The sequence below is a fragment of the Acipenser ruthenus genome, unplaced genomic scaffold (genome assembly GCF_902713425.1).
Source record: "Acipenser ruthenus unplaced genomic scaffold, fAciRut3.2 maternal haplotype, whole genome shotgun sequence".
NCBI classification, from domain to species: Eukaryota; Metazoa; Chordata; class Actinopteri; order Acipenseriformes; family Acipenseridae; genus Acipenser; species Acipenser ruthenus.
This window is the reverse complement of record NW_026708132.1, coordinates 38,332-64,374: the sequence shown is the minus strand read 5'-3', so window position 1 is coordinate 64,374 and position 26,043 is coordinate 38,332. Positions and strand designations below refer to the sequence as shown.

General features: G+C 43.0%; 2 protein-coding genes across 13 annotated transcripts in view; both read left to right on the top strand.

Annotated features, from left to right (window-relative positions):
• The first annotated feature begins 228 nt into the window (after window positions 1-228).
• On the top strand, window positions 229-9,439 carry fam3a (FAM3 metabolism regulating signaling molecule A). Of its 7 annotated transcripts, none has more exons than XM_034002620.3 (10): window positions 229-325; window positions 3,526-3,640; window positions 3,991-4,101; window positions 5,277-5,300; window positions 5,651-5,774; window positions 6,336-6,394; window positions 6,514-6,564; window positions 7,762-7,846; window positions 8,524-8,650; window positions 9,244-9,439. In XM_034002620.3, exons 2-10 carry the CDS (start codon window positions 3,628-3,630, stop codon window positions 9,340-9,342), a joined length of 693 nt encoding a protein of 230 aa, XP_033858511.1. In that variant the 5' UTR covers window positions 229-325; window positions 3,526-3,627; the 3' UTR covers window positions 9,343-9,439. The 7 variants fall into 7 exon arrangements, with proteins under 7 accessions (XP_033858511.1, XP_033858513.1, XP_033858512.1 ...); XM_034002622.3 differs by having other exon boundaries at window positions 239-325; window positions 3,577-3,640; XM_034002621.3 differs by lacking the exon at window positions 229-325 and adding an exon at window positions 1,844-1,982 and having other exon boundaries at window positions 3,577-3,640.
• Window positions 9,440-11,825: 2,386 nt separating this feature from the next.
• The window catches only part of si:dkey-151g10.3 (serine/threonine-protein kinase WNK3), a 35,857-nt gene continuing 21,639 nt past the window's right edge, over window positions 11,826-26,043 (top strand). The window contains exons 1-2 of one of the 6 annotated variants that reach the window (XM_059019932.1): window positions 11,826-12,270; window positions 22,068-23,137. In XM_059019932.1, the coding sequence (XP_058875915.1) occupies window positions 22,400-23,137 (738 nt within the window). In that variant the 5' untranslated portion in view covers window positions 11,826-12,270; window positions 22,068-22,399. Of the gene's footprint in view, window positions 12,271-12,502; window positions 12,809-22,067; window positions 23,138-26,043 lie in introns of those variants that run through there. The other 5 variants (XM_034002640.3, XM_034002639.3, XM_034002641.3 and 2 more) reach the window with 5 other exon arrangements.

The following is a 26,043-nucleotide window of genomic DNA, read 5'->3' as shown; positions in this document are numbered from 1 at the left end:
CTGGATAAGGGCGTCAGCTAAGAAATAAATAATAATAATGAAAGGCGCTATATAAAATTGACTGATCGACTATTTTAAAAATGCATCAAAAAATAACTTTATTTTTGCACAATAACCTCGAGGTATTAAAAAAAAAAAAAAAAAGTTGCACGATACCCTGGGGGTTTGTTTTGGTTTAGTTTTTCACAATAACCCCAACACAGCCACACCTGCAAAAGTGCATCGGGCGTGCCGTGAGGTGCAAAGGACTCGGCTGTCGTACAGCTTCTGAGAGACCAAACGACTGCCGTACACTCCGCGCTGGCAGTTGCATTAAGAAAAGCAGGTAATTGCTCATTAATTCCTACGACCACCAGCCATGCACTTACAGCCTTAAGCATGGCTGCGGCGTCTGATAGAGCAGCACTGCGTGGAGGGTTTCAGGGGCGAGTGCGTGTGTTGTGCGCGCTTTGTAAATGCGCCGTGGGCAGGGCTTCGCTGCTGTCGCGGTACAAATAAAAAAGGGAATAATTCACTTTTCTATTTTTTGTTTTGTTTATTTATATATTTATTTTTTGTTGTTGTTTTAAGACACGCAAGAGGAAATGCTATGAAATATAAGACGTTTATATAAAGTACATGATGACGTATCATACCGTAATGTAGGGTTAAAAACAACGAGGGGAGCTTTAATTGGTTGTACACGAGTTACACATCATGGGGCGGGTAGGTGTCGAGGTGCGCCGCGTGTGAAATTATTGATGTGATCGTGTCACTGGTACGTGATGCAAGCTTACCACCGTAAAACACACGCCAAAGTGTATTTAATAATACTAATTCAGGAATTAGGAATCTATTACCTGCCTCCAGTAATTCAGGGGACCCATTCTCGTGGGACACCTCCCTAGAGAGACAAGGAGCCTGTGAGAGTGAGAGAGTGAGTGAGAGTGAGAGTGGGTGTGAGTGTGAGTGAGAGTGAGCGCTTAGCAACTTGAATATTCCTGTGAAATATTCTCCACAAACTGTGGTTTCAGCTTCCGAAGAAAGCAATTACCTTCAGCTGACGAACCGAGTGCTTTAGGGCTCTGGACTCTCGACCGGAGGGTCGTGGGTTCAATCCCAGGTGGGGGGACACTGCTGCTGTACCCTTGAGCAAGGTACTTTACCTAGATTGCTCCAGTAAAAAACCCAACTGTATAAATGGGGAATTGTATGTAAAAAATAATGTAATTGTAAGTAAAAATAATGTGTAAAAAAAAATAATGTGATATATTGTACCAATTGTAAATCGCCCTGGATAAGGGCATCTGCTAAGAAAGAAAGAAAGAAATAAATAAATAAATAAATAAATAATAATAATAATAATAATAATAATAATAATAATAATAATAATGTTCAGGTCCAATTGCCAGCTGGGTTGTTAAACTGTATGTAACGTGTGGTAAACTTTTATAAGGGTTAGTTTAGCGTTATTATTCTGTATACATTTTAATTTTATTTAATAATAATAATAATAATAATAATAATAATAATAATTTATTATTTCTTAGCAGACGCCCTTATCCAGGGCGACTTACAATTGTTATAAGATATCACATTATTTTTACATACAATTCCCCATTTATACAGTTGGGTTTTTACTGGAGCAATCTAGGTAAAGTACCTTGCTCAAGGGTACAGCAGCAGTGTCCCCCCACCTGGGATTGAACCCACGACCCTCCGGTTAAGAGTCCAGAGCCCTGACCACTACTCCACACTGCTGCCCAGTAATTACAGTAACGTTATGTGTGCAGAGTACAGTAACCACTTCAATGATTGCATTTTATTTAGTCAGACGCGTCGTTTTGTTAGTATAAAACCCCTGTAGAGTTGTTACTGTCGCGCTGTCTCGCATGCTGTGGTATTTTGAAGGGACGGTGGGCGGTCGCAACACGGAAGGTTTGGTTTATTTTTTCCTGTGTTTTTTTTGGTGTCGAAAAAAGAAACAGGAAGCTGGGAGGCAGGTAAGAGCAAAGCCTGTTTAATGAAAACGTTTTAAACCCGTGTTTATTTCAACATGTGTGTCTTTTCGAGGTCTGAAAACGCGTGCCGCGGGTCGCGGTGTTTCTGTGGCGTAATTGTGTGACAACGAAAAGTTGCAATTTTAATGAAATTAGCTTCTTTTTTTTTACATTATCGTCACCTCGGTAACTGTGTTTCTCTCCGATATAGTTTTTTTTTTTACGTTGAAGTTGCTTTTTTTTTTTTAAGATTAGCTGTCGATGTTTGCTTTTTTTTTTTTTTTTTTTTTGTCATACATTTTGATAAGCTAAAAACAGGTTTATAAATAAATAAATAAATAAATAAAAAGGTTTAATAAATGCAAATACAGTAACGTGTGGAACTTTTTCAAGTACCGATATTTTTTTACGACATGTAAACAGCCATCATAATAATAATAATAATAATAATAATAATAATAATAATAATAACTCAAGAAACACAGCCGTTGCTGTTGGTCTTTTTTTGTTTTGTTTTGTTTTGTTTTGTTTTTGTTTTAGGGAAATTAAATACTGTAATTTAAGTGTACGCTCCTTGCGGTTAAAGGTGGAAACTTCATCCGGGGAGGGTGAATGGAATGACGGCGGAGATATTCACGACAATTCGGGGTTGAACAATTATATGCTAGGCCTCGTTTCCGCTACCAAAATAATTAATATTAAAACAATAAGTAAAATTTAAAAAAGATACGTGTGTCGCCTTTCATTGTAGTGTAACATACTGTTCACAATTCCTACGTGCTTGCTAGGAACACAGCTCGTTTCACAGAATGCGCATTTCAGTTTTTATTGAGTCAAAAGCATCTCTACAGCGTGAATTATAATTTAGCAGGAAAATGCCAGTTTGCTCTTTTTAAATGTAAAATAAATAAATAAATCAAAATTCAAACAACTGTAGTTTGTGACCAGATTTGGCAAACATCAAACACAGATTTTTCGTCGGCCGAGTAATTTGACGTGACTTCAATCGGATTTTGGCTTCTTAAAGGTGCCTTAGGTATTAAAAATTATATATATATATGATCTATATTATCATACACACAGACACGCACGCAGTGTTACTGGATCCTCAGCTGTTGCGCTATCCTTGCACTACTGTCATGTCATTTGTACAAACTGTCTCCATCCCTAACGTGTTATTTCATTGTGTATTCTAGTAGCATGTGCACTGACTGTAAACTATTTTCTCTGTGTGTGTGTGTGTGTGTGTCTCTCTCTGTATCTGTGTGTGTGTGTCTGTCTGTCTCTGTTTCTGTGTGTGTCTGTCTGTCTGTCTCTCTGTATCTGTCTGTCTCTCTGTCTCTGTGTGTGTGTGTGTGTGTGTGTGTGTGTGTGTCTGTCTCTCTGTCTGTCTCTCTGTCTCTGTGTGTGTGTGTGTGTGTGTGTGTGTGTGTCTGTCTCTCTGTCTGTCTCTCTGTCTCTGTGTGTGTGTGTGTGTGTGTGTGTGTGTCTGTCTCTCTGTCTGTCTCTCTGTCTCTGTGTGTGTGTGTGTGTGTGTGTGTCACAGGCCCTATTGTAGCTCTCCCTGGCCTCATTCCCTGTGTCTTGTGTCTTGGAGGAATCTGCTGGCCTGAACTCACACAACAACTGGAAACAGTGAGACTGCAACATGAGACTGGCTGGTAAGACACTGTGGCTCCCAATAGCACTTGTCCCATAGTGAAGGCATTGTAAAGCACAGAGAGGTCTGGTAAAGCATAGGGAAGCATTGTAAAGCACAGAGAGGTCTGGTAAAGCATAGGGAAGCATTGTAAAGCACAGAGAGGTGTGGTAAAGCATAGGGAAGCATTGTAAAGCACAGAGAGGTGTGGTAAAGCATATTAAAAATCAAACCATGGTAAACTGACCCTTATAAAAGTTTCCCATAGTAAAAGCTATTTCTTTCCCTGTATGGTTTCTGACCCTCCCTCTCCCCCCCCCCTCCCTCTCGCCCTCCCCCCTCCCTCGCTCCCTCTCTCCCCCTCCTCCCCAGGGCCCCTGCGTGTCTTAGTGGTTCTGGCCACAGTGGGGCTCACCTGGATCCTGGCTGGCACCATGCTGGGCTCTGATGGGGGCTTCGTCCGGCTTCGACAGCTGCTCAACAGTGAGGCACTGGGGAGACTGGGCAGACTGGGATTATTTATTTATTTATTTATTTCTCGGCAGACGCACTTATCCAGGGTGACTTACAATTGCTACAAAATATCACATTACACAATATCACATTGCAAAATATCACATAACTGTATCACAATACAGAATATCACATTACAAAATAGGAGGCTGTGTGGTCCAGTGGTTAAAGAAAAGGGCTTGTAACCAGGAGGTCCCCTGTTCAAATCCCACCTCAGCCACTGACTCACTGTCTGACCCTGAGCGAGTCACTTCACCTCCTTGTGCTCCGTCTTTCGGGTGAGGTGTAGTTGTAAGTGACTCTGCAGCTGATGCATAGTTCACACACCCTAGGCTCTGTAAGTCGCCTTGGATAAAGGCGTCTGCTAAATAAACTAATAATAATACAATAGCACATTGAAAAATATCACAGTAGAGATAAGAGCAGTTACAAAGTACAGTAAAATCAGTAGGAGAGCGAGCAAAAGTACACAGTCAGTAATTGCATTTCAGATCGTGTTTGACTAAGAGCAGTTAAACTGATTATTAAATATTATCTAATACGAGTAAATTCCTCTAAGAGCACGCAGGAAGTACGATAAAGGGATGAGAACGATTTCAAATCCGAGCAATTACAAAACAACGTGAGTACGGATACCTGTAAGAGTAAAATCAAACACAATATCAATCAATCAATCAATCAATCAATCTTTATTTTATATAGCGCCTTTCATAGTGGAGCACCATCACAAAGAGCTTTACAAGAGAGTGAGGAACAATGCATAATACATACAGTGAAATACATGAAATACAGCCAGGCATAGTAAGAACATAAGAAAGTTTACAAACGAGAGGAGGCCATTCAGCCCATCTTGCTCGTTTGGTTGTTAGTGGCTTATTGACCCCAGAATCTCATCAAGCAGCTTCTTGAAGGATCCCAGGGTGTCGGCTTCAACAACATTACTGGGGAGTTGGTTCCAGACCCTCACAATTCTCTGTGTTAAAAAGTGCCTCCTATTTTATTTTCTAAATGCCCCTTTATCTAATCTCCATTTGTGACCCCTGGTCCTTGTTGCTTTTTTTCAGGTCAAAAAAGTCCCCTGTTAAAAAAAACAAACCATGGTAAATTAGTCCTCTCTCTCTCTCTCTCTCTCTCTCTCTCTCTAGCCCCAGATGAAGATCCTACACCCAGTAAGTGGATTTTAATCCTTTTTAATCCAGTCTAGTGTGCAGTTACAGTGCAGGGATGGAAATCAGACTCCCATTCCATAGCAGTGTGATCCAGTCCTGGTTTCACTAGGAGTTTAATAATCAGACACACCTGAGCTTGTTGCCTAGACACACTGGGGGCTGATCAAGCTGGTAGTAAAACCTGGAATGGGAAACTGCTGTGCAATAGGAGTGTACCAGGGAGCTGCTATTTATAGACTAAATTGTTTAATCTGTCCCTCTACCTCCTCTCCCCCCTCCCCCTCCTCTCTCTCTCCTCTCCCTCTCTCCTCTCCTTCTCTCTCTCTCTCTCTCCCCCTCTCTCTCTGCAGTGCCCAGGTCTCGCAGGTTTCGGTGTGGTTTGCCGATGCCCTGTCCGGAGAAGCACTTTGCCTTCCGGATCGTCAGCGGAGCCGCCAATGTGATTGGACCCAAAATCTGCCTGGACGACAAAATGTGAGCCCCCTGCCCCCTGACCCCCACCCCCCGAACCCCTGAACCCCTGAACCTTCAAACCTTCTCTGTCTCACTCTCAACTCTCTGATTAGGTTGAGTGAGTGAGAAAGTGAGAGAGAGAGAGAGACATCTTGTCTGACTGTGTCTCTATCTCTCTTCAACACTTAGTGTATATGTCACTGAGACACACACACACTGAGATACTGAAGCACACACACACACGCACACACAGAGATACTGAAGCACACACACACACGCACACACACACTGAGATACTGAAGCACACACACACACACACACACACTGAGATACTGAAGCACACACACACACACTGAGATACTGAAGCACGCATGCACACACACACTCAGATACTGAGGGACACGCACGCGCACACACACACTCAGATACTGAGGCGCACACACACACACACACACACACACACACACTGAGATTCTGAGGCGCACACACACTGAGGCACACACACACACACACACACACACACACACACACGTACACAGACTGCTGTACTGGTGTTGATCTCGTTGCCTCTCTCTGTTCCAGACTCATGAGCAGCGTGAAGAACAACGTGGGCCGAGGTCTCAACATCGCTCTCGTGAACGGTAACAAATCCTGCCAGGAACTAACAGAGCCTGTGTGTGTGTGTCAGTGTGTCACAGTGTGTGTGTGTGTCACAGTGTGTGTGTGTGTACTGACTAACCTTCCTGTCTTGTGTATTCAGGGGTGACGGGAGAGTTGCTGGAAACCAGAAGCTTTGACATGTGGGCCGGAGGTACAGTGGGAGCACCCGTGACTTTCCCTTTAATAGCTGACCCACTTGGGTGATTAGAGTGCGTTTGAACTGTCATGCTGAGCAGCACTCAGAGAGAGGTTATAATGGGTGACTGCAGCAGGAACGCAGGTGCAGCACAGGACCAGAGGCTGGGATTAAATACTCAACAGACAGCCTTTCACTGTTTGAACACAAAGGACTGCCTTCTGCAGCTGTGGGCTCAGGTTCAGCACCCCCCTCCTGTGTAGAATGAAATAATGTTCCCTTGTTAACATATTGAATTCCACCCCCTCTATATAGAATGAACTCCCTCAGCTTCATAGAGTCCAATGAAAGCTGCTGAATAACGTTCCCTTGTTAACATATTGAATTCCACCCCCTCTATATAGAATGAACTCCCTCAGCTTCATAGAGTCCAATGAAAGCTGCTGAATAATGTTCCCTTGTTAACATATTGAATTCCACACCCTCTATATAGAATGAACTCCCTCAGCTTCATAGAGTCCAATGAAAGCTGCTGAATAATGTTCCCTTGTTAACATATTGAATTACACACCCTCTATATAGAATGAACTCCCTCAGCTTCATAGAGTCCAATGAAAGCTGCTGAATAATGTGACGTTAACATACTGAATTGCACATCAGCGCTTTGTGTAGTTTTCCAGATACCTAATGGAAAAAAATGAGAAAATGTGACGTTTCGAAATCTAACATGAAATAATATTGCCCTGCTATTGCGGCTTCAGGTGTAGAATTTATTTTGCGAAGTCATTTTTGTAGATTCTTTGACGCGATGTTAAATAAAAGATCAAAAATTAAGTTCATATATTATTACTATTATTTTACTGTATTTAATTTTTTATTTTTTTTTAAAATTGTGTCTCAGTCCTAAAATTCTAGGTGTTGCGAAACGTTTTGCCCGGATCCGCACGCTTTCACGTTTGAGATTTCTGCTAACGTTCAAGCGTTTGGACGAGATCCTGAGGGCTGTGTTTTCAAACGCTCTTTACCGCAGTCTGCAGTGGACTCTGTGTTTTTGTGTTATTTTGCATCCGAATGAGCCGCAAAGCATCTGGAGAGGAATTGAAAAAAAAATATTGTTTTGTTTGGATCTAGCGTCTCAAAAACGATACGGGCGTTTTCACTTTTAAACGCTGCGTGTGCATTTCCCTCAGTCCGTTCCTGTTCTCTCTGCAGATGTCAACGAGTTGCTGAAGTTTCTCAGACCGATCCACGAAGGCACGCTGGTTTTCGTGGCCTCCTACGATGATCCTGCCACTAAGTAAGACCACGTGACTCTCTCACGCTCCGCAGAAATCAGACTCCTATTGCACAGCAGTGTCACCCAGTCCAGGTTTTACTAGCAGCTTGATCAGCCCCCAGTGTGTCTAGCTAACAAGCTCAGGTGTGTCTGATTATTAAACACAGTGAAAACCAGGACTGGATCAAACTGCTGTGCAGCGGGAGTCTGATTCCTATCCCTGTAGTAAACTAAACTTGTGGGGCTCTGTCTGTCTCTGTCTGTCTGTAACGTTAGTAAAACTAAACTGTGGAAGAATGCGGTAACTAACGCAGACACCAAAAAGAAGGTATTATATTGTACTGATGCACTATCCTGCTATGCATTGTAGATGTACGTCATTGTGATCCTAACTTGCTGCTTCCTAGTTCATACTGCATTCTAGTAGTGTTATTATTTGCACTAGCTGTAAACGACACTAAATGCACGCACGCACGCACACAGACACGCACGCACGCACGCACGCACACAGACACGCACGCACACAGACACGCACGCACGCACGCACGCACACAGACACGCACGCATGCACGCACGCACCCACCCTGTACTGCCCTGTAACATCTGTAAGTTGCCTTGGATAAAGACGTCTGCCTAAATAATAATAATAATAATAATAATAATAATAATAATAATAATGTGAACTGTTGCCCTCCTAGGATGAACACTGAAGCCCGGCAGATCTTCTCGGCGCTGGGCAGCACAGCGATTGGTGACCTGGGCTTCCGGGACAGCTGGGTGCTGGTGGGGGCGAAGGGCATCGATAGCAAGAGCCCCTTCGAACAGGTGAGAGCACAGGAGAGCATTGTAAAGCACAGAGAGGTGTGGTAAAGCATAGGGAAGCATTGTAAAGCACAGAGAGGTCTGGTAAAGCATAGGGAAGCATTGTAAAGCACAGAGAGGTCTGGTAAAGCATAGGGAAGCATTGTAAAGCACAGAGAGGTCTGGTAAAGCATAGGGAAGCATTGTAAAGCACAGAGAGGTCTGGTAAAGCATAGGGAAGCATTGTAAAGCACAGAGAGGTCTGGTAAAGCATAGGGAAGCATTGTAAAGCACAGAGAGGTCTGGTAAAGCACAGGGAAGCATTGTAAAGGACAGAGAGGTCTGGTAAAGCATAGGGAAGCATTGTAAAGCACAGAGAGGTCTGGTAAAGCATAGGGAAGCATTGTAAAGCACAGAGGGGTCTGGTAAAGCATAGGGAAGCATTGTAAAGCACAGAGAGGTCTGGTAAAGCATAGGGAAGCATTGTAAAGCACAGAGAGGTCTAACCCTTATAGAAGTGTCCCACAGTGAATGCAAGGTAAAGCAAATAATTAAAATGATCAAAGTGTGTGGTTTTTTTTTTTTGTAATATTTATTTTTTTTCTCTCTCCCCACAGCGCACGAAGAACAACAAGAACTCAAACAAGTACGAAGGGTGGCCTGAGGCCCTGGAGATGGAGGGCTGCATCCCACAGCGCACCCAAGAGGAGCAATGAGGAAGCAAGCAGGGTGCCCACACCCCTCCCCTTCTGAAAGTGGCACGACCCGCTCTGCTGCCAGGGCTGTACCAATAGCAAAGGGGGGGGGGGGAAATCTACCAGAAAGACAATGCATTTAAAGAGAGGGTGGGGGAGAAACGGTTCATTTCAATGTTGGACTCATTCCCAGTCCTAGTTTACCTCCCGGATTATCCAGTTCCGATACTTCCAGACGCACTGCATGAGTAGCAGGGCTCCCGAATGCTGTTACACGAACACTGCAGTGAGGCTCGGACAGAAAAACCGCAGCGGTGCTTCTCTCTCTAGTCTGATAAATAGGGTTGGGGGGGGTTTGGGGGGGGGGTTTGTGTGCTATTTAAATAAAACTGTCCGTCAGAAAAATATTGATTTTATTTTAAGCAGACAGTTGTATGTAGGATTTTTTATGCCAAAATGAAAAAAATAAAGAAATATATATATACTTGTTGAAAGAAATGCATATATAGACATCTACTTGTTATTTCAACATGTATTTTAGCAAAAATGTTAGACTTGTACATCAGAGATGGGAATCAGACTCCTACTGCACAGCAGTGTCGCCCAGTCCAGGTTTTACTACCAGCTTGATCAGCCCCAGTGTGTCTAGCTAACAAGCTCAGGAGTGTCTGATTATTAAACTCACAGTGAAACCAGGACCGTGTGTGCGTGTGTGTGACCCTGAGCAAGTCACTTCACCTCCTTGTGCTCCGTCCTTCGGATGAGACGTAAAACAAACGAGCTCCTATTGGAAGTGACTCTGCAGCAGCAGCAGCAGTTGTTGATGATGCAGAGTTCACCCCCCTAGTCTCTGTAAGTCGCTTTGGATAAAAGCGTCTGCTGAATGACTCATTAATAATAATAATAATAATAATAATAATACTAGTCATGCATTTACCCATGGCTCCCTGTTTCTAACGCTGGAGTCTGTTAGCAGAGAGTTTATGTGTGACTCCCGATCCCTCGCTCAGCTGTTCTGTGAACTTGAAGGCTCTGGAGGAATGTAAATACTGAAACAGGGGGGTCGCGCTGTTTCTCAGGAGTTAACGAAGTCCAGTTTATTTGTGCTGGTGCGCCAGTAACGTGTAGTTCTATAGAATCACCAGCAGAGGGAGGCAGAGACGCGTGCCTGCCTGCTGGCTGAAAACACGGTTGCTTGTAACAGCTAAAGAGAAGGGATTTTGACTGAAACGTCCTGTTTTTTTTAATTTGTTTTATTTTAAAAACCTTTTGTACATTGCCGTTATACCTGCTTTCAAACCTGTAATGTGTGTGTGTGTGTATTAAGTCCAGGTTTCACTGTGAGTTTAATAAGACGACACACCTGAGCTTGTTTTATATATATTGTAAAAGAATCGCCCTCACCACGGTTCGTTGCCCCTTTAAAAACACTGACCCAACAGCAACACACACAAATGGATTTTTTTAAGCGCGGTTGCGCAATTTTTAATAAACACAAAAACAAAAATAAACAAACCAAACACCTAGCTCTTCTTTGAGAAATAACTAAAACAAAACAGGAAGCTAAACTGAAAACAGGACAGCTAAGCTGTTTACCTGTAACAAAAACAAACAAACAGAACAGCACACACACAAAAAGGATTCACTCTACTTTTTTTTCAAATTACGGCTGTACCCACACACCAGCACAGCCGCCCAGAGCACACTGACTGCTCTCCTTAAATACCCTGCACCTGGCTCCAATTTTCAATAGTAGCCAGGTGCAGGTAATGATTAATCAATAAAACAATTAACAAAAGACAATCAAACAATTAACAAACCAAAAATGTGCCTCCCGCACATGTTTTCCTGCAGGGAGGTTTCAACCCCCTCCCTGCTGTCTCACAATATGTATATATATATATGTGTGTGTGTGTGTGTGTGTGTGTGTGTGTGTGTGTGTGTGTGTGTGTGTGTGCGTGCATTCTATGTGTTTACATATTGAATAATAAAAAAGGTGTGTTTGTGTGTTTCTATTAGAAGTATTTGTGCGCCTCAACACATCATCACGCGCTTATAGGGCAGCAGTGTGGAGTAGTGGTCAGGGCTCTGGACTCTTGACCGGAGGGTTGTGGGTTCAATCCCAGGTGGGGGGGGACACTGCTGCTGTACCCTTGAGCAAGGTACTTTACCTAGATTGCTCCAGTAAAAACCCAACTGTATAAACGGGTAATTGTATGTAAAAATAATGTGATATCTGTATAATGTGAAATAATGTATAATGTGATATCTTGTAACAATTGTAAGTCACCCCGGATCAGTGCGTCTGCTAAGAAATCAATTATATATATATATATATATATATATATATATATATATATATATATATATAGACACAGACACAGACAGACTAACAATAACTAAATAACATACATAAATACATACATGTGGTCAGTGACGTGCGCGCCGCCGCCGCCGCCGTTCCCGGAGGAGTGACGTTGTGTTAAAGAGCTGGCGCGCGCCCGCGTGCGCGCTTGGCGGGGGGGGGGCGGCTCGGGGCTCGAGGCGAGAAGCGAGAGCGTGTCAGTTGTTCGGCGAGCCGCCGCCGCCGCCGCCGCTGTGTTTGTGTGAGGAAGAGATAATAATAAATATAAGAGATAATAATAATTATATCGACAAATACACCACCAAGCAGTGCTCAATTAAAAAAAAAAATATATATATATATATTAATTAAAAGAAAAAAGAGTTACAATACCCCTCCGAGGGGTGGCACGTCGTAACGGAAGACCACTTGTACTGGTTTTGGAATTAACCGACTAAACGCTTTTCTGTTTTATTCTTAGACAATATTAGCACTGGATATTGTATATATATATATATATATATATTTTCTTTTACTGTTTCTTTTGCTCAAAACCCCGATACTGGACGCTGTGAAAAAATTAACCCAACGGAAAAAAAATAGAGGTAATTAAACGTTTTCTTATCCAGATTTAATTTCGGTGTGTGTGTGTGTTTATATATATATATATATATATATATATATATATATATATATATATATATATATATATATATATATATATATATATAATTGACTGTCTCTTGCGTTGTCCTCGGTAGAAAAAGCAGACAGGTGAAAAAATACGTCTAATAATTTAAAACCCGTGTTCTGCAATTTCAATGATTGTGTGTTTGGAGAAATCTGTGGTGAAAAATGTGATCACGTATAACGAGAGAGCGAAATCTGGTGTTTCTGTGGGTTTTTAAAAAAATGCTTTATAAAAATCGTACCGGGGTTGTTTGACGGATCTTTTTATTTTCGGTTTCCTCCTGCATTGCTGAGTAAATCTGTAGCGCAGCTCCTGTGCCTGTCAGCAATGTTTACATTTCTGCGTGACATGGTTGACAAAAAAACAAAACAAAACAAACGCATGGAGTTGCGATTAATAATATACGTTTTTAAATCTTGCTGTGAAGACAATCTTCTAGATTATTTGGACATGTATGTATATATTTTTTTTCATTTTTATGTGGTGTTCGTCTTTGATCAATTATTGATTAGAAGCGCGGTAGCCTGATATTTATATATATATATATATATATATATATATATATATATATATATATATATATATATATTTATCGGCGGCCGCCTTAGTTCTATATTGTAGCGTTCAGGATTAATTCATGTCATCTGATAGACAGTAATTTGAATTTGAATTGTTTAATTTTTCACCCGGAAGTGCTTTAGTTTATTAGTCGTATTAAAAACAGGTTTCGTTTCGTAATTTATACAGACAGTAATAAAATATTACTGTTCTTATAACGACACTTGAATTTCAATAGAAAACATGACTGGTTTAGTGCGTGTGGTGATAGTTACAACGTGATCTTTGAATAGAAATGGAGATATATTAGCTCAAAGGATCTCATCAGAGATGGCAATCAGGCTCCTATTGCACAGCAGTGTGATCCAGTCCAGGTTTTACAACCAGCTTGATCAGCCCCCAGTGTGTCTAGCTAAACAAGCTCAGGAGTGTCTGATTATTAAACTCCTAGTGAAACCAGGACTGGATCAACCTGCTACGCAGCAGGAGTCTGATTCCCATCCCTGTAGCTTATATATGGTACAGAATTTTATATTTTTATGATTTAATTGCTGGTTGTTATGCACAGTTTGGAAAAAAAAAACATAACTGTTGTGGTTTGAAAGGAGCAGCTTTGTGGTGGCATTTGAAAAGAACAACATCCTGTAACGCAGGCAAACCAGAACTGGGACCATAAATAATACAGACAGAAGTTACACACAGTATGTTACTGCATGGAGCAGGAAGTCAGACTCCCGCTGCACAGCAGTGCGATCCAGTCCTGGTTTCACTAGGAGTTTAATAATCAGACACACCTGAGCTTGTTAGCTAGACACACTGGGGGCTGATCAAGCTGGACTGGGCGACACTGCTGTGCAATAGGAGTCTGATTGTCATCCCTGTATCTATAAACACTGTGGCTGATCAAGCTGGTAGTAAAACCTGGACTGGATGAGAGGAGTCTTCCTGCCATCTCTGAGTGTACACATGAGCTGCATCGTGCAGTCTTTGTTTGGGGAGCAGTTATGTAAGTTTTTTTTTTTTTTCGTTTTGCCTGTGTGGTGCTCAGAAATCGGCACAGTTTGAATCTCGTCTCAAGTGTGCCTGCCCTGATAAGGTGTCTGGCTTTGTGTTGAGAATTATGATAAGCAGCTGATAAGTTGATGTTAATGCTGTTGTGTGGGTGAACGTTGTGGTTTCAGACAGAGGCTTCGTTTTCATTTCAGTTGGGTTGATTGATTGATTTAGTTATTTATTTTTATTTCTCTAAACTGCAGCTCCAAGCAGCTTTTCCCAATATTTATTTTATTTTATTTTGCTGTATCTTCAAAACGCCACAATCGGAGTGGCTGAAAAGGTTTCAAGCCTGAAGTCTGACCCAGGTTCAAACTCCCCTGACCTCTCGGCCGGACTCATGAAAGAGCCTGCGAAGTGAGGCACTATCGTTTCTGCTGTCGTTCTTCAATGCTGCTGATTGATTTCTCAGAGTCAGCCGAGGGTGTGTTAATAACAGAGTGCGATGAACGACAGTCTGAAATTCAATGTGAGTTTTAGCTTGTAACTTAAAACCTGCCTTTCCCGTCTGGTGCCGTCCCCTTAATTTATATTCACAGCTTTCCTTCGGTCTACAGCAAGGTATTGAACCCAGTCGTTTTCATTAATTGAGCGAGTTTACATGTTGTATGCGTGGATTTTAAATATTTATGTACTTGAGTAAAATCAGAAAGAGAAAGGTGAGGGAGGTGTGGAGTAGTGGTTAGGGCTCTGGACTCTTGACCAGAGGGTCGTGGGTTCAATCCCAGGTGGGGGGGACACTGCTGCTGTACCCTTGAGCAAGGTACTTTACCTAGATTGCTCCAGTAAAAACCCAACTGTATAAATGGGGAATTGTATGAAAAAATAATGTGATATCTTGTAACAATTGTAAGTCGCCCTGGATAAGGGCGTCTGCTAAGAGGTGTGAGTAATTGATAAAAATAATAATTCAGGAGATTTCGGACTGCAAGTCTTTCTTCGGCGATATAAGAATAATATGAATTGATTGGATGATGATGATGATGATGTCACGATGACTTTGGAGTAGGATGCTCATTCCAAGAGGTCCCAAAGGGCCTGCTTTTGGAAAAGTGAATTATTTTTGCTGCCCTTGGCTGCACCTGTCCCATCGCTGTGACTCAGCCCAGGCGTTGCGATGTCTTCCGCGATGGGGAGGTTTGTGTTTTCACTTCATAGGGTGGAACCTGCACGCAAAACCGGGCTGGTTTAGGGAATGTTTTCGAAGCCTGTTTCTGATGAATTAAACAAAGACTGGCATTTCCTGACTCTCTGGTAGAGCTGTTTATAAAGTTTATTCAGGTATTTTCAAACATGCTGTAGGGGGAGGTTTTGAAAATACACTTGTGTTTTTTTTTTAATAGATATATATAATATATAATTATTTTATTGTGACCAGTTAATAAAAATTGAAATGTCCTCGTAGATTTGTTTTAAAAAAAAAAAAACAATGTTGTAAGTTGTTGAAGGCAAAGTGTGTCAAAACTCTTTAGGACTCAGAAAAAGATCATTTTGGTGGCAAACCACAACTCCAGCCTGGCTTTTTGTGTCTGCTTCCCCCTCCCACACACCTACCCCCCCCCCCCCCTTCTCATGCTGAGGTTGTGGACAGTGTCTCTTGGGTCTGGGATTAATCGTCAGCAGGGTTGTGAGCGATTCTCTCGGGGGAGATGAGCGATTGAGTGCTGCAGAACCGATCAGCATCACCCTCAAGAACATGAACCCATGAAACCCGCTGAATAACGTGACGTTAACGTGTTGAATTACACGCACCAGCGCTTCGGAGCTTTACCAGATACTTCACGTGGCGGGGGGGGGGGGACTTCAATTGAAAAATCTGACGTTTCGAAATCCTAAAATACTGAACTGCTTATTATGGCTTCTTCAGTTTCTTTGATTTACATGATAATAAAAAAAAAAATCTAAATTATGTTCGTATTGTTTTTTAGGTGAAGCATAACATTTGCCGTAACTGTGCAGAAGCTAAAATTTTAGGATTGAGACATAAAAAATAAAAAAAAACACCTATATGAACATACTGGCTGTATTATTATTATTATTATTATTTATTTCTTAGCAGACGCCCTTATCCAGGGCGACTTACAATTGTTACAAGATATCACATTATACATTATTTCACATTATACAGAAATCACATTATTTTACATACAATTACCCATTTATACAGTTGGGTTTTTACTGGAGCAATCTAGGTAAAGTACCTTGCTCAAGGGTACAGCAGCAGTGTCCCCCCCACCTGGGATTGAACCCACAACCCTCTGGTCAAGAGTCCAGAGCCCTAACCACTACTCCACACTGCTGTATTGATGCAGTGTTAGAGTAAAGTTTTCTATTTATTAATTTTGCGTACCCCTCTAAGTAGCTGTGTCTGTCAGACAGGGTCTCGGATTAATAGTGCACTTTAAACAAAGGAAATCGTGTGGTTGATCAGCGCCTGGCTGCCTCACTTTGCATTAAAGCCCCATTGTGTGGGTTAGTCTAGGTGTGCTTGCTCTGGCTGTGTGCTAGATCTCTTACTGTAGTTGACGATGAATCAGGACTCAAAACCATTGCGCCCAAGTTGAGTGTGAATTAAGATGCTGGCTGCTGCTGCACGGCAGGTTAGATTGTTAGATTGTAGTGGTTTAGCTTCTAGGCCAAGCGACGCTGATGCTTTTTTTTTTTGCTGATGCGCTTATAAACAGCAGTGACCTAAAAAAAAAAAAAAAAAACGCTCTACCAGTCCCCTAACATTACCAAACAAGATCGCTGGATATTGCTGCTCTAGAAAGAGTGCAAAGAAGAGCAACCAGAATTATCCCGGGTTTAAAAGGCATGTCGTATGCAGACAGGCTAAAAGAATTTAATCTATTCAGTCTTGAACAAAGAAGACTACGCGGCGATCTGATTCAAACATTCAAAATCCTAAAACGTATAGACAGTGTCGACCCGGGGGACTTCTTTGACCTGAAAAAAGAAACAAGGACCAGGGGTCACAAATGGAGATTAGATAAAGGGGCATTCAGAACAGAAAATAGGAGGCACTTTTTTACACAGAGAATTGTGAGGGTCTGGAACCAACTCCCCAGTAATGTTGTTGAAGCTGACACCCTGGGATCCTTCAAGAAGCTGCTTGATGAGATTCTGGGATCAATAAGCTACTAACAACCAAACGAGCAAGATGGGCTGAATGGCCTCCTCTCGTTTGTAAACTTTCTTATGTTCTAATTCAGTGTGCTATAATAATAATAATAATAATAATAATAATAATAATAATAATAATAATAATAATAATAATAATAATTAGTTTACTTGCCAGATGCCTTTATCCCAGGAGACTCACACAGGTGTCACAGGGCAGCACAGGGTTACAATGCAAGCTTCGTATTTAAACACAGTGTAGTTTACAGCAAGGGCTGATAATAATGCTGCTGGAATACAAGATGAGATAAGAAGTATCTACAGTAGGTCAGGCAAGTCCAGTGCATAGTTGGAGGAGGGATAGTCAGTCCAGGCTTTGGTTATCGGAAAATCCAAGATGTAAAATCATTTTTAGAAATCTAGGTTTCCCACAGGTGTTGTTTTGCGCGCCGGGTTCGACAGCCCAGACTGGTATCTAAATACCATGAAGAATGTGGCATTCATTTCTAGTAAACCTGTCGAACTGGGGCTGTGCCTCATGACTCGCCAATCAGAGAATGACTGTTGCTTTTATCTTGAATCAACAGTCTGTAAAGCACGATAATGCCAGGTTTTCTTTTTATGTCTAATCGCATTGGTGTTCTAGTGGCCTGATACATAAGGGTAATGTGTTTCATCGTGTGCTTTCCTCCCAGGGCTGACCGCGATTAACAGCCTACGCAGCCCTGGTCTCTCTCAAAGACATTCTTGAAATGTCTTTCTTGGCTCGGCCGGTTTCTGGATTGCCCCCCTTCTCCTCTGAAAGCAGCGTGGGGCCCACGACAACTTGCCAGACTTAAATGAGCCAGAAATTTAGCTCAGCTGCACTTTAGGTGTTGAGTTGTTTTTATCAAAGTTAAACCAGGAATGGATCAAACTGCTATGCAATGGGAGTCTTACTTCCATCCCTGGACACACACTGAGACACACACACAAGTCTAATAAGACGCACCTGAGCTTGTTGCCTAGACACAGGGTGGCAAGTCAAGCTGGTAGTAAAACCTGGACTGGGTGACACTGCTGTGCAATAGGAGTCTGATTTCCATGCCCTGCAGTTCCTAAACTTATAAATGCTGTGGCCAGTTCTGTTATAATGATTTCCTCCCTGTGTTTGTCTGAAACAGATCTCCCCCTTGCTCGGTTATAGTGTTGAAAATCAACAGGGGGAGTCTAAACAAGAATCGGACCTCCCTGCTAACCCTGCTCTGAATGAATTGATCTGTCCTTGAGTGAGGCTCCGCAGAGCGCAGGCTGACTGGGAGCAGCTGTTCATGCAGCTCTGCATTTTTCACTTCTTTTTTTACCTGTAATTTAGTGCTTATTATTATTATTATTGTTATTATTGTTATTTCTTAACAGACACCCTTATTCAGGGCTACTTACAATTGTTACAAGATATCGCAGTACAGTGTTTCACAGTACAGAGTATCACGTTGCAGATAAGAGTTATAAAATACAGGAAAATCAGTTTCAAATCAGATCAAATTCGAATAATCGTGAAAGAATACAGTAAATAATGACGCATAAGAGCGAGTTTGACTGAGTCCCGAGGAAGCCACGTTAACGAGCGATCATCAATCAATCATCTCATTACATTCCTTTCAGCATTTTAATTGCTCATCCCGTTACTGCACTAGCAGATTCATAACCAGAACGCTCCAGATGGTGACTGGCATTTATTTAACACGATTTTAAAAGAGGGTTTTATTTTTTTTTCAATATTAATTCGGAGAACGCATTAGTGTAAATTAAATTATTTATACGGTTTAATTTACCAGCACACGTTTTTTTTTTTTAATGCAGATCATTTTGATTGCATTTGCTTGGCATCTGGATCTCACTGGGCACCAATATATATATATATATATATATATATATATATATATATATATATATATATATATATATATATATATATATATATAATTAACAGAAGAGAAGAGACGGGGTCATTGATCATTGTGACAGGATGTGTTAGGACAGCCCTCTTTTCCATGGAGCCTGGCTCCAGCAATGCATTCTTTATTGTTTTATGTTGCTGTTATAAACACTGTATCCGTTCGCTGAGCCAGGAGCTTGAACTAGTATCGTGGGATATTTCGCTGTGAAAGTTCATTCCTCTCCTCTGGGTGTTGCAGTGTGACAGATAAGGGATGTTTTAACTGGTGTCAGATTACATCGCAGTCCACAGCCAGGTCATTTCCACCGTCTAGGTAACAAGTGTCTTATTATTAAACTCCCAGTGAAACCAGGAATGGATCAGACTGCTATGCAACGGGAGTTTCAATTCCTGTTCATATATGTAAAAAAAAAAAAGTCTTGGTCCCCTTCTAAAGTGTCTGGGGTGAGCAGTGAGGTCTGAATTGTTATTTTTTAAAGAGGCATGTTGTCTTGAGTATTAGAGTGTGCGTCAGCCCCCCCCCCCCCCCCCCCCTCCACCTGACTGAAGAACAACATTCATCTAATTATTAATTACACACCCATTACTGTCAGATCAGGTCAGCCTGATGCACCTGGGGAGATAGCAAGGCAGTTTTGAATATTTCAGCAGTTTTTGTCTGTCGTGCTCCGGTGCTTTCGCAAACTCGGATCACAGGCTCGGCTGCATTTCAGCAAGCTGTTGGTTTTTATTTTGGTATGTTTTATGGGGCATGCCCCAGATGCAGAACATACATGTCAGTCATGTCTCATCCGAAGGACGGAGCACAAGGAGGTGAAGTGAGGTTAAGTCTGCTTGCTTTGAGACCCGAGGTGGGGAGGTGGGGGTTTTTAGCGGCTATACAACACAGAATTCTCTAAGGCATGCAGATTTGGGTCACAAGTTCAAATAGTGAACCAGAACCATTCTGCAGGCTTTAAAACAGAAGTCTGTGTTTCTTGTGTTTCTGTCTCTAGTGAGAAAAATTATACCTTCTTCTTTTTATTTTGTACAAAAGCCACGTCCCCCCTTTTTTTTATGGTCTCCTGGTGTTTACCCCAGTTTAGCCTCGTCTTATACAGTGGAGGCGGTCGGAGTCACACACACACACACACACACACACGCACACGTGGGAGGGTCATGTGACTCTTGAGGAATGCAGATGATGTGTGGAGTAGTGGTTAGGGCTCTGGACTCTTGACCGGAGGGTCGTGGGTTCAATCCCAGGTGGGGGGACACTGCTGCTGTACTCTTGAGCAAGGTACTTTACCTAGATTGCTCCAGTAAAAAACCCAACTGTATAAATGGGTAATTGTATGTAAAAATAATGTGATATTTTCTGTATAATGTGAAATAATGTAAAATGTGATATCTTGTAACAATTGTAAGTCGCTCTGGATAAGGGCGTCTGCTAAGAAATAAATAATAATGATTATAATGCGTGTGTGGACAGGCCTGTGCTGGTTCATTGATGTGACTTGGAATGAGCCACGGTGATTAATCTGAGTGTGAAAGCAGTGGGGTGGATCTCCCTTCTCTGGGGCTGTGCACCTGCTGTTCAACGGCTTTCAAATCCATTTCCATACCTTATTATAAATATTATTATTATTATTATTATTATTATTATTATTATTATTAGTCATTTAGCAGATGCTGTTATCCAAAGTGACTTACAGAGACTAGGGGGGTGAACTCTGCATCATCAACAACTGCTGCTGCTGCTGCAGAGTCACTTCAAATAGGAGCTTGTTTGTTTGACGTCTCATCCGAAGCATTACTGGCTTTATTAACATTATCGCCGGTCCCCTTTAAAGGAGTCCATTCCCTTCCCTCTTATTTGGCCAGAGCTGCCGATGAGAAGTTTCTGTTGCCGCATTCCCAGGTACTTAATGATTAGACGTGTGGCAGTTCAGAGACTTTGGGAGCGTCTGGCTGCAGCACTGGTATGCATTAGCTCATCTTTATCCTCGTATATTAAATATGATGACGTGAATAACCTCATGAATCAGCAGCACTATAAAGATAACGAGAGGTAAGAGCTTTGAAAATCAACGGTCAGTGCTATTTGTGCTTTCCAAGGCTGCCCTCTGCTTCACCGTGCTTCCACCACGCTGTGCTTTCCCCCTCCCTGGTTTTTAAAAGGCTTTGATTGATCCAAGCCTGTCGGCACGAGGCATTGTTCAGCCACCTCTTAGACTGCCTGTCTCTGCTTCAACAGGCTCTGGTAATGTGAGGGCCTCTGCAGCAGCAGAAAAGCACGCTGCATTCTGGGAGTTGTAGTTCAGTTTCGGCTGTTGGAAATTGTGTGACGGCCTCTGCAGCAGCAGCAGGAAGCGCAGAGCGTTCTGGGAGTTGTAGTTCAGTTTCGGCTGTTGGAAATTGTGTGACGGCCTCTGCAGCAGCAGCAGGAAGCGCAGAGCATTCTGGGAGTTGTAGTTATTATTATTATAATTTATTTCTTAGCAGACGCCCTTATCCAGGGCGACTTACAATCGTAAGCAAATACATTAAGTGTTACAATACAAGCAATACAATAAGAGCAAGAAATACAATAACTTTTGTTCAAGCAAAGTACAAGTGTGACAAACCACAATTCAATAATACAGCAGATAATAGTGATAGTTACATCAGGATATGATTAAATAGTGATAGTTACATCAGGATGTGTTTAAATACAAAGTACTGCAGGTTAAACACTTGGCAGATTACAGTATTCTGAAGTACAGGATTAAATGCAGTACAATAGGGGGCAGATAAGAGCAAAATAAAGCACATTTAAATGAAGGGTGATAGTGTCCCAGGATACAAACAGAGGAGTTCTACAGGTGCTGTTTGAAGAGGTGAGTCTTAAGGAGGCGCCGGAATGTGGTCAGGGACTGGGCAGTCCTGACATCTGTAGGAAGGTCATTCCACCACTGCGGAGCGAGGGTGGAGAAGGAGCGGGCTCTGGAGGCAGGGGAGCGTAGCGGAGGTAGAGGTAGACTTATAAAATCTAATTTTTTTTCATTTTTTTTTTCTTGCAGGATTTACTTGAAGACGTCGCTGTATCCAATTATATATTTTTCCCGCCCTCTCTCACTTTCTACCGGAAACAAAACCGGGCAACGCAAAAAACACTGTAAAGATATATATATTTTTTAATTTAAAAAAAAAAAAAAAATAATAATAATAGTTCATCTCTATTTTCTAATAGTTTTAGAAGTAAAAGTTGCACCCCAAGTTTACAGCTTGCTGTCAGGATGTCCTGAGGGAGGAAAGGAGAGAGCGAGACAGTTGACTGGAGGAGGAGAAGGGGGGGTGTAGGCGACGAGAGAGACAGAGAGAGTGTGAAAGTGAGAGGGAGGAAGACTTTTCGATGGCGACAGACGCAGGCGAACCAGCTGGCACCGAGGAACCGGAAAAAACTGATGGAGTGAGTGTGGAGAAGAGGAGGGTGCCGGAGAGAGAGGGGGGCAGCGAGAGCAGCCCTGGGGGCAACAGGAACGGCGCTGAAGTGGGTAAAACTGCAGCCTTGGTCCTTCTGCCCTCCACTTGCAGTGCGCCGGTCCCTGCTTCAAGCCCTCCATCTTCCCCGTCCCTGAGAATAAAGCAGCCTGCCTCCCGCGGCGGGATGGACGCCAGCGACGCCGTGGGAGCGGGGGTCTCCAAGTCCGGCTCCTCTAGTGGCGGGAGGGAGAACAACAAGCGTTTCTTCCGCAAGAGTGTGGAGCTGTGCGAGGAAGAGGAGGAGAGAGAAATCGCTAAACGGGACGGCACTCTCACGGAGAGCTCCGACAGTGTGTTTGCCAACAGCCCCGGGGCCCCGCTGTCTTCAACGGCGCCTCCTGCAGCCCGCGACCCTCGGCAAACCGACAACTCCACCCCCGGTAAGGACCGACCGGCCAACACCACCGCCGCTGCTGCCATCGCCGCCGCGGCCAGAGTGAGGACAGAGAAGGAGCTGGAGGAGGAGGCGGAGATGAAGGCTGTGGCCACCTCGCCCGGGGGCCGCTTCCTCAAGTTCGACATCGAGCTGGGCAGGGGAGCCTTCAAGACCGTCTACAAGGGGCTGGACACTGACACCTGGGTGGAGGTGGCCTGGTGCGAGCTGCAGGTACTGTGTCATACCCGCCCCCCCCAACGCCCCCCAGCCCCGTATCAGAGTATCCCAGAGCAAGAGCACAGTGAAAGCTTGTTAAAGAAACCCTTACATAAGTAAGGGTAGCGAGGGGCTACTGTATGATTGTGAAAAGCTTTTTGGGGGTGAAGGTGGGGGCCCCACTACAGAATCCGAGGGGATTAAACTGCCTTTTCATTTTTTATGCATATATGACGGTATTAAAATGGGTCAAATGAAGAAGGAGAACAGAATGCATTGTACAGATGAGGTGTTTTTTTCTTTAAACATAGCCTGCCGCGTTGAGTTTCAGACCTGTTATTGAGTAGCAATAAAGAACATTACAAACCGTGATTTGAGAACAAGCTAAACAAAGCCTTTCAGTGACTCTCTCTGTCTCTCTCTCTCTCTCTCTCTCTCTCTCTTTCACTCGCTCGCTCTCTTTCTCTGTGTCTAATGAACCCACGAATTATCAAATCTGCCAGCGCTTGCTGCTGAATTGCCAGCTGCACAATAAAACCTTGATGATGTTGAACTCGGTTTTATTCACAAGCTGCGCTGTGTTTGCCGAGCAGCTGCCTGCGATCCTGCCCGTTGTCTGCCCTGTTGCTTGGGCACGCCACGAAGCAGACTGAGAACTTCCCTCTGCGGAATAATCGCCTGCCTGTTCTCTTGTCTCTTGTGCTGTGGCCTTCCGTGGCCCCCTGTATAACCGCAGACCACTGATGCAGTCGTTCGTGGCTCAGCATGAAGACTCGAGCCTTTGTTCTCTCCTCCTCTTCTTGGTGCTCAGTAAGAGAGAGGCAGTCTTCTGAATGTTAATCAACACTCCCTCACACTGTAAAATAAACACCAGCGTAGTATTACTTATGAATTGATCCATTATCCTTGTAATATATCTGGGAAACCACCGCTTATTAATTTGGGATGAAACTTGGTGTTGATGTTATGTAGAGTATCCAATTGCTGATTAATATGGGTCTGTCTGTCTGTCTGTACATCCTTCTATTATCTGTACATCCGTCCGTCTGTCTGTCTGTCCGTCTGCATGTGTCACACTTAGATTCGTACGCCTGTATTGAGATCCTAAGAAGTTGTTACCCATACTGTGATATCACAGATGAACAGCAGTGCTTTCTCACCTCTCCCTGCCTCGATAATAAGTGATCATTTACAAGATAAACACCCCATTACCGGCATGTTACGTACCCCCAAGTGGGCTGTTGCATTCATGTGCAAAAATAAGTTAAGCACAGCGAGGAGAGACATTCATGGTAAACATCTTCCTAAGTGCTTTGTTTCGGACACACAGCACTCAACCAACAGCCCAGCTTGAGTTTCAGATAATTCGTTCTCCTGTTTGCGTTCTATGGGAGTGATACCTAAATAGAAAAGTAAATTAAATCAAATGCAAAGAGGATACGCTGTACAGACTCGTACACAGAATCTGCAGGTTTTAGAGTTGCTGCGCTGGCCGTTCCCTTTTGAAAGTTTTTACCCTGGGAAATTTGCACAGTCACTTTACACCCCCCCCCCCCCCCCCCCCATGCTTTTCCCTCTGCATTTAACATAGTTTAACATGGTTTCTGTACCTATGCTAAAAGAGAGAGTGAGACAGACAGACAGACAGACAGACAGACACAGACAGACAGACAGACAGACAGACAGAGAGAGAGAGCGAGAGCGAGACAGGCAGACAGACAGACAGAGTGAGACAGACAGACAGACAGACAGCGAGATAGGCAGACAGACAGACAGAGACAGACAGAGAGCAAGACAGACAGAGAGAGCGAGACAGACAGACAGACAGAGAGAGCGAGACAGACAGACAGAGAGGTAGACAGACAGACAGTTGGCTAATTCACTAGCCTCTCATTCCTGCCTTTCACCTCTGATGAGCCGTTTTGATTTCTGTGAACCCACTCTGTCTTGAAAGGTTTTTTTTCGTTCTGCTGAGATATTTTTGCTAGTCACATGCAGCAGCTTGCTTATGGCTAGACGTGTGAAAGTGGGAGGGGAGGGGAGAGGAGAGCTGTTCTGCAGTGTTCATCACCCCCCTCCCCCCCCCTCTCTCTCTCTCTCTCTCAGATTCAAAGATGTTGCATTTGGCATGGCTACAGCAGAAGTTTTGCCAAAGCAATTCCTCCATAAATAATAATAGCAAATAAAACACAAATACAATCATCATACAAAAGGATTACAAAAAATACAAAAAGATACAAAAATATTTTAATAAAACAGACACATATAAAAAGATTATTATTATTATTATTATTTATTTCTTAGCAGACGCCCTTATCCAGGGCGACTTACAATTGTTACAAGATATCACATTTATTTTTACATACAATTACCCATTTATACAGTTGGGTTTTTTACTGGAGCAATCTAGGTAAAGTACCTTGCTCAAGGGTACAGCAGCAGTGTCCCCCACTGGGGATTGAACCCACAACCCTCCGGTCAAGAGTCCAGAGCCCTAACCACTACTCCACACTGCTGCCCTTTATGAAGGCACATCCATGTATGATGGCGGGGAGTTTCTGTCAGTGCAATGAGAGCAGACTGTGCCCTACTGTGCTTTAACTGGGTCTCTCTCTCTCTCGCTCTCGCTCCCCCTCCCCAGGGCAGTACAGACAGAACAGGAGAGTTGCATGTCAGCTTGCAAATTTTTATTTTGGGACAGGCCGAACTGCATAAGGAAAGTGGCTGGCCATGATAACACCAGTCCGCTACATTTTGAATGTGTGTGTGGGTGTGTGGAGCAGGCCTTGTGCGAGCTGCAGAATGATCAGCTGGCCCTGCTGTTTTTAACGAGTTTTTAAAAAAAAAAAAAAATTCTCAATGCCAGGAAATCAGAGGCGTATTTGCATCTCACAGGAAATCCTATCGATATGAAACATTTT

Excerpts from the sequence above, each read along its gene's own strand:
- fam3a (XM_034002620.3), top strand. Across the intron at positions 5,775-6,335 it reads ATCTGCCTGGACGACAAAAT|ACTCATGAGCAGCGTGAAGA; the intron begins GTGAGCCCCCTG and ends TCTCTGTTCCAG. Across the intron at positions 7,847-8,523 it reads TACGATGATCCTGCCACTAA|GATGAACACTGAAGCCCGGC; the intron begins GTAAGACCACGT and ends TTGCCCTCCTAG.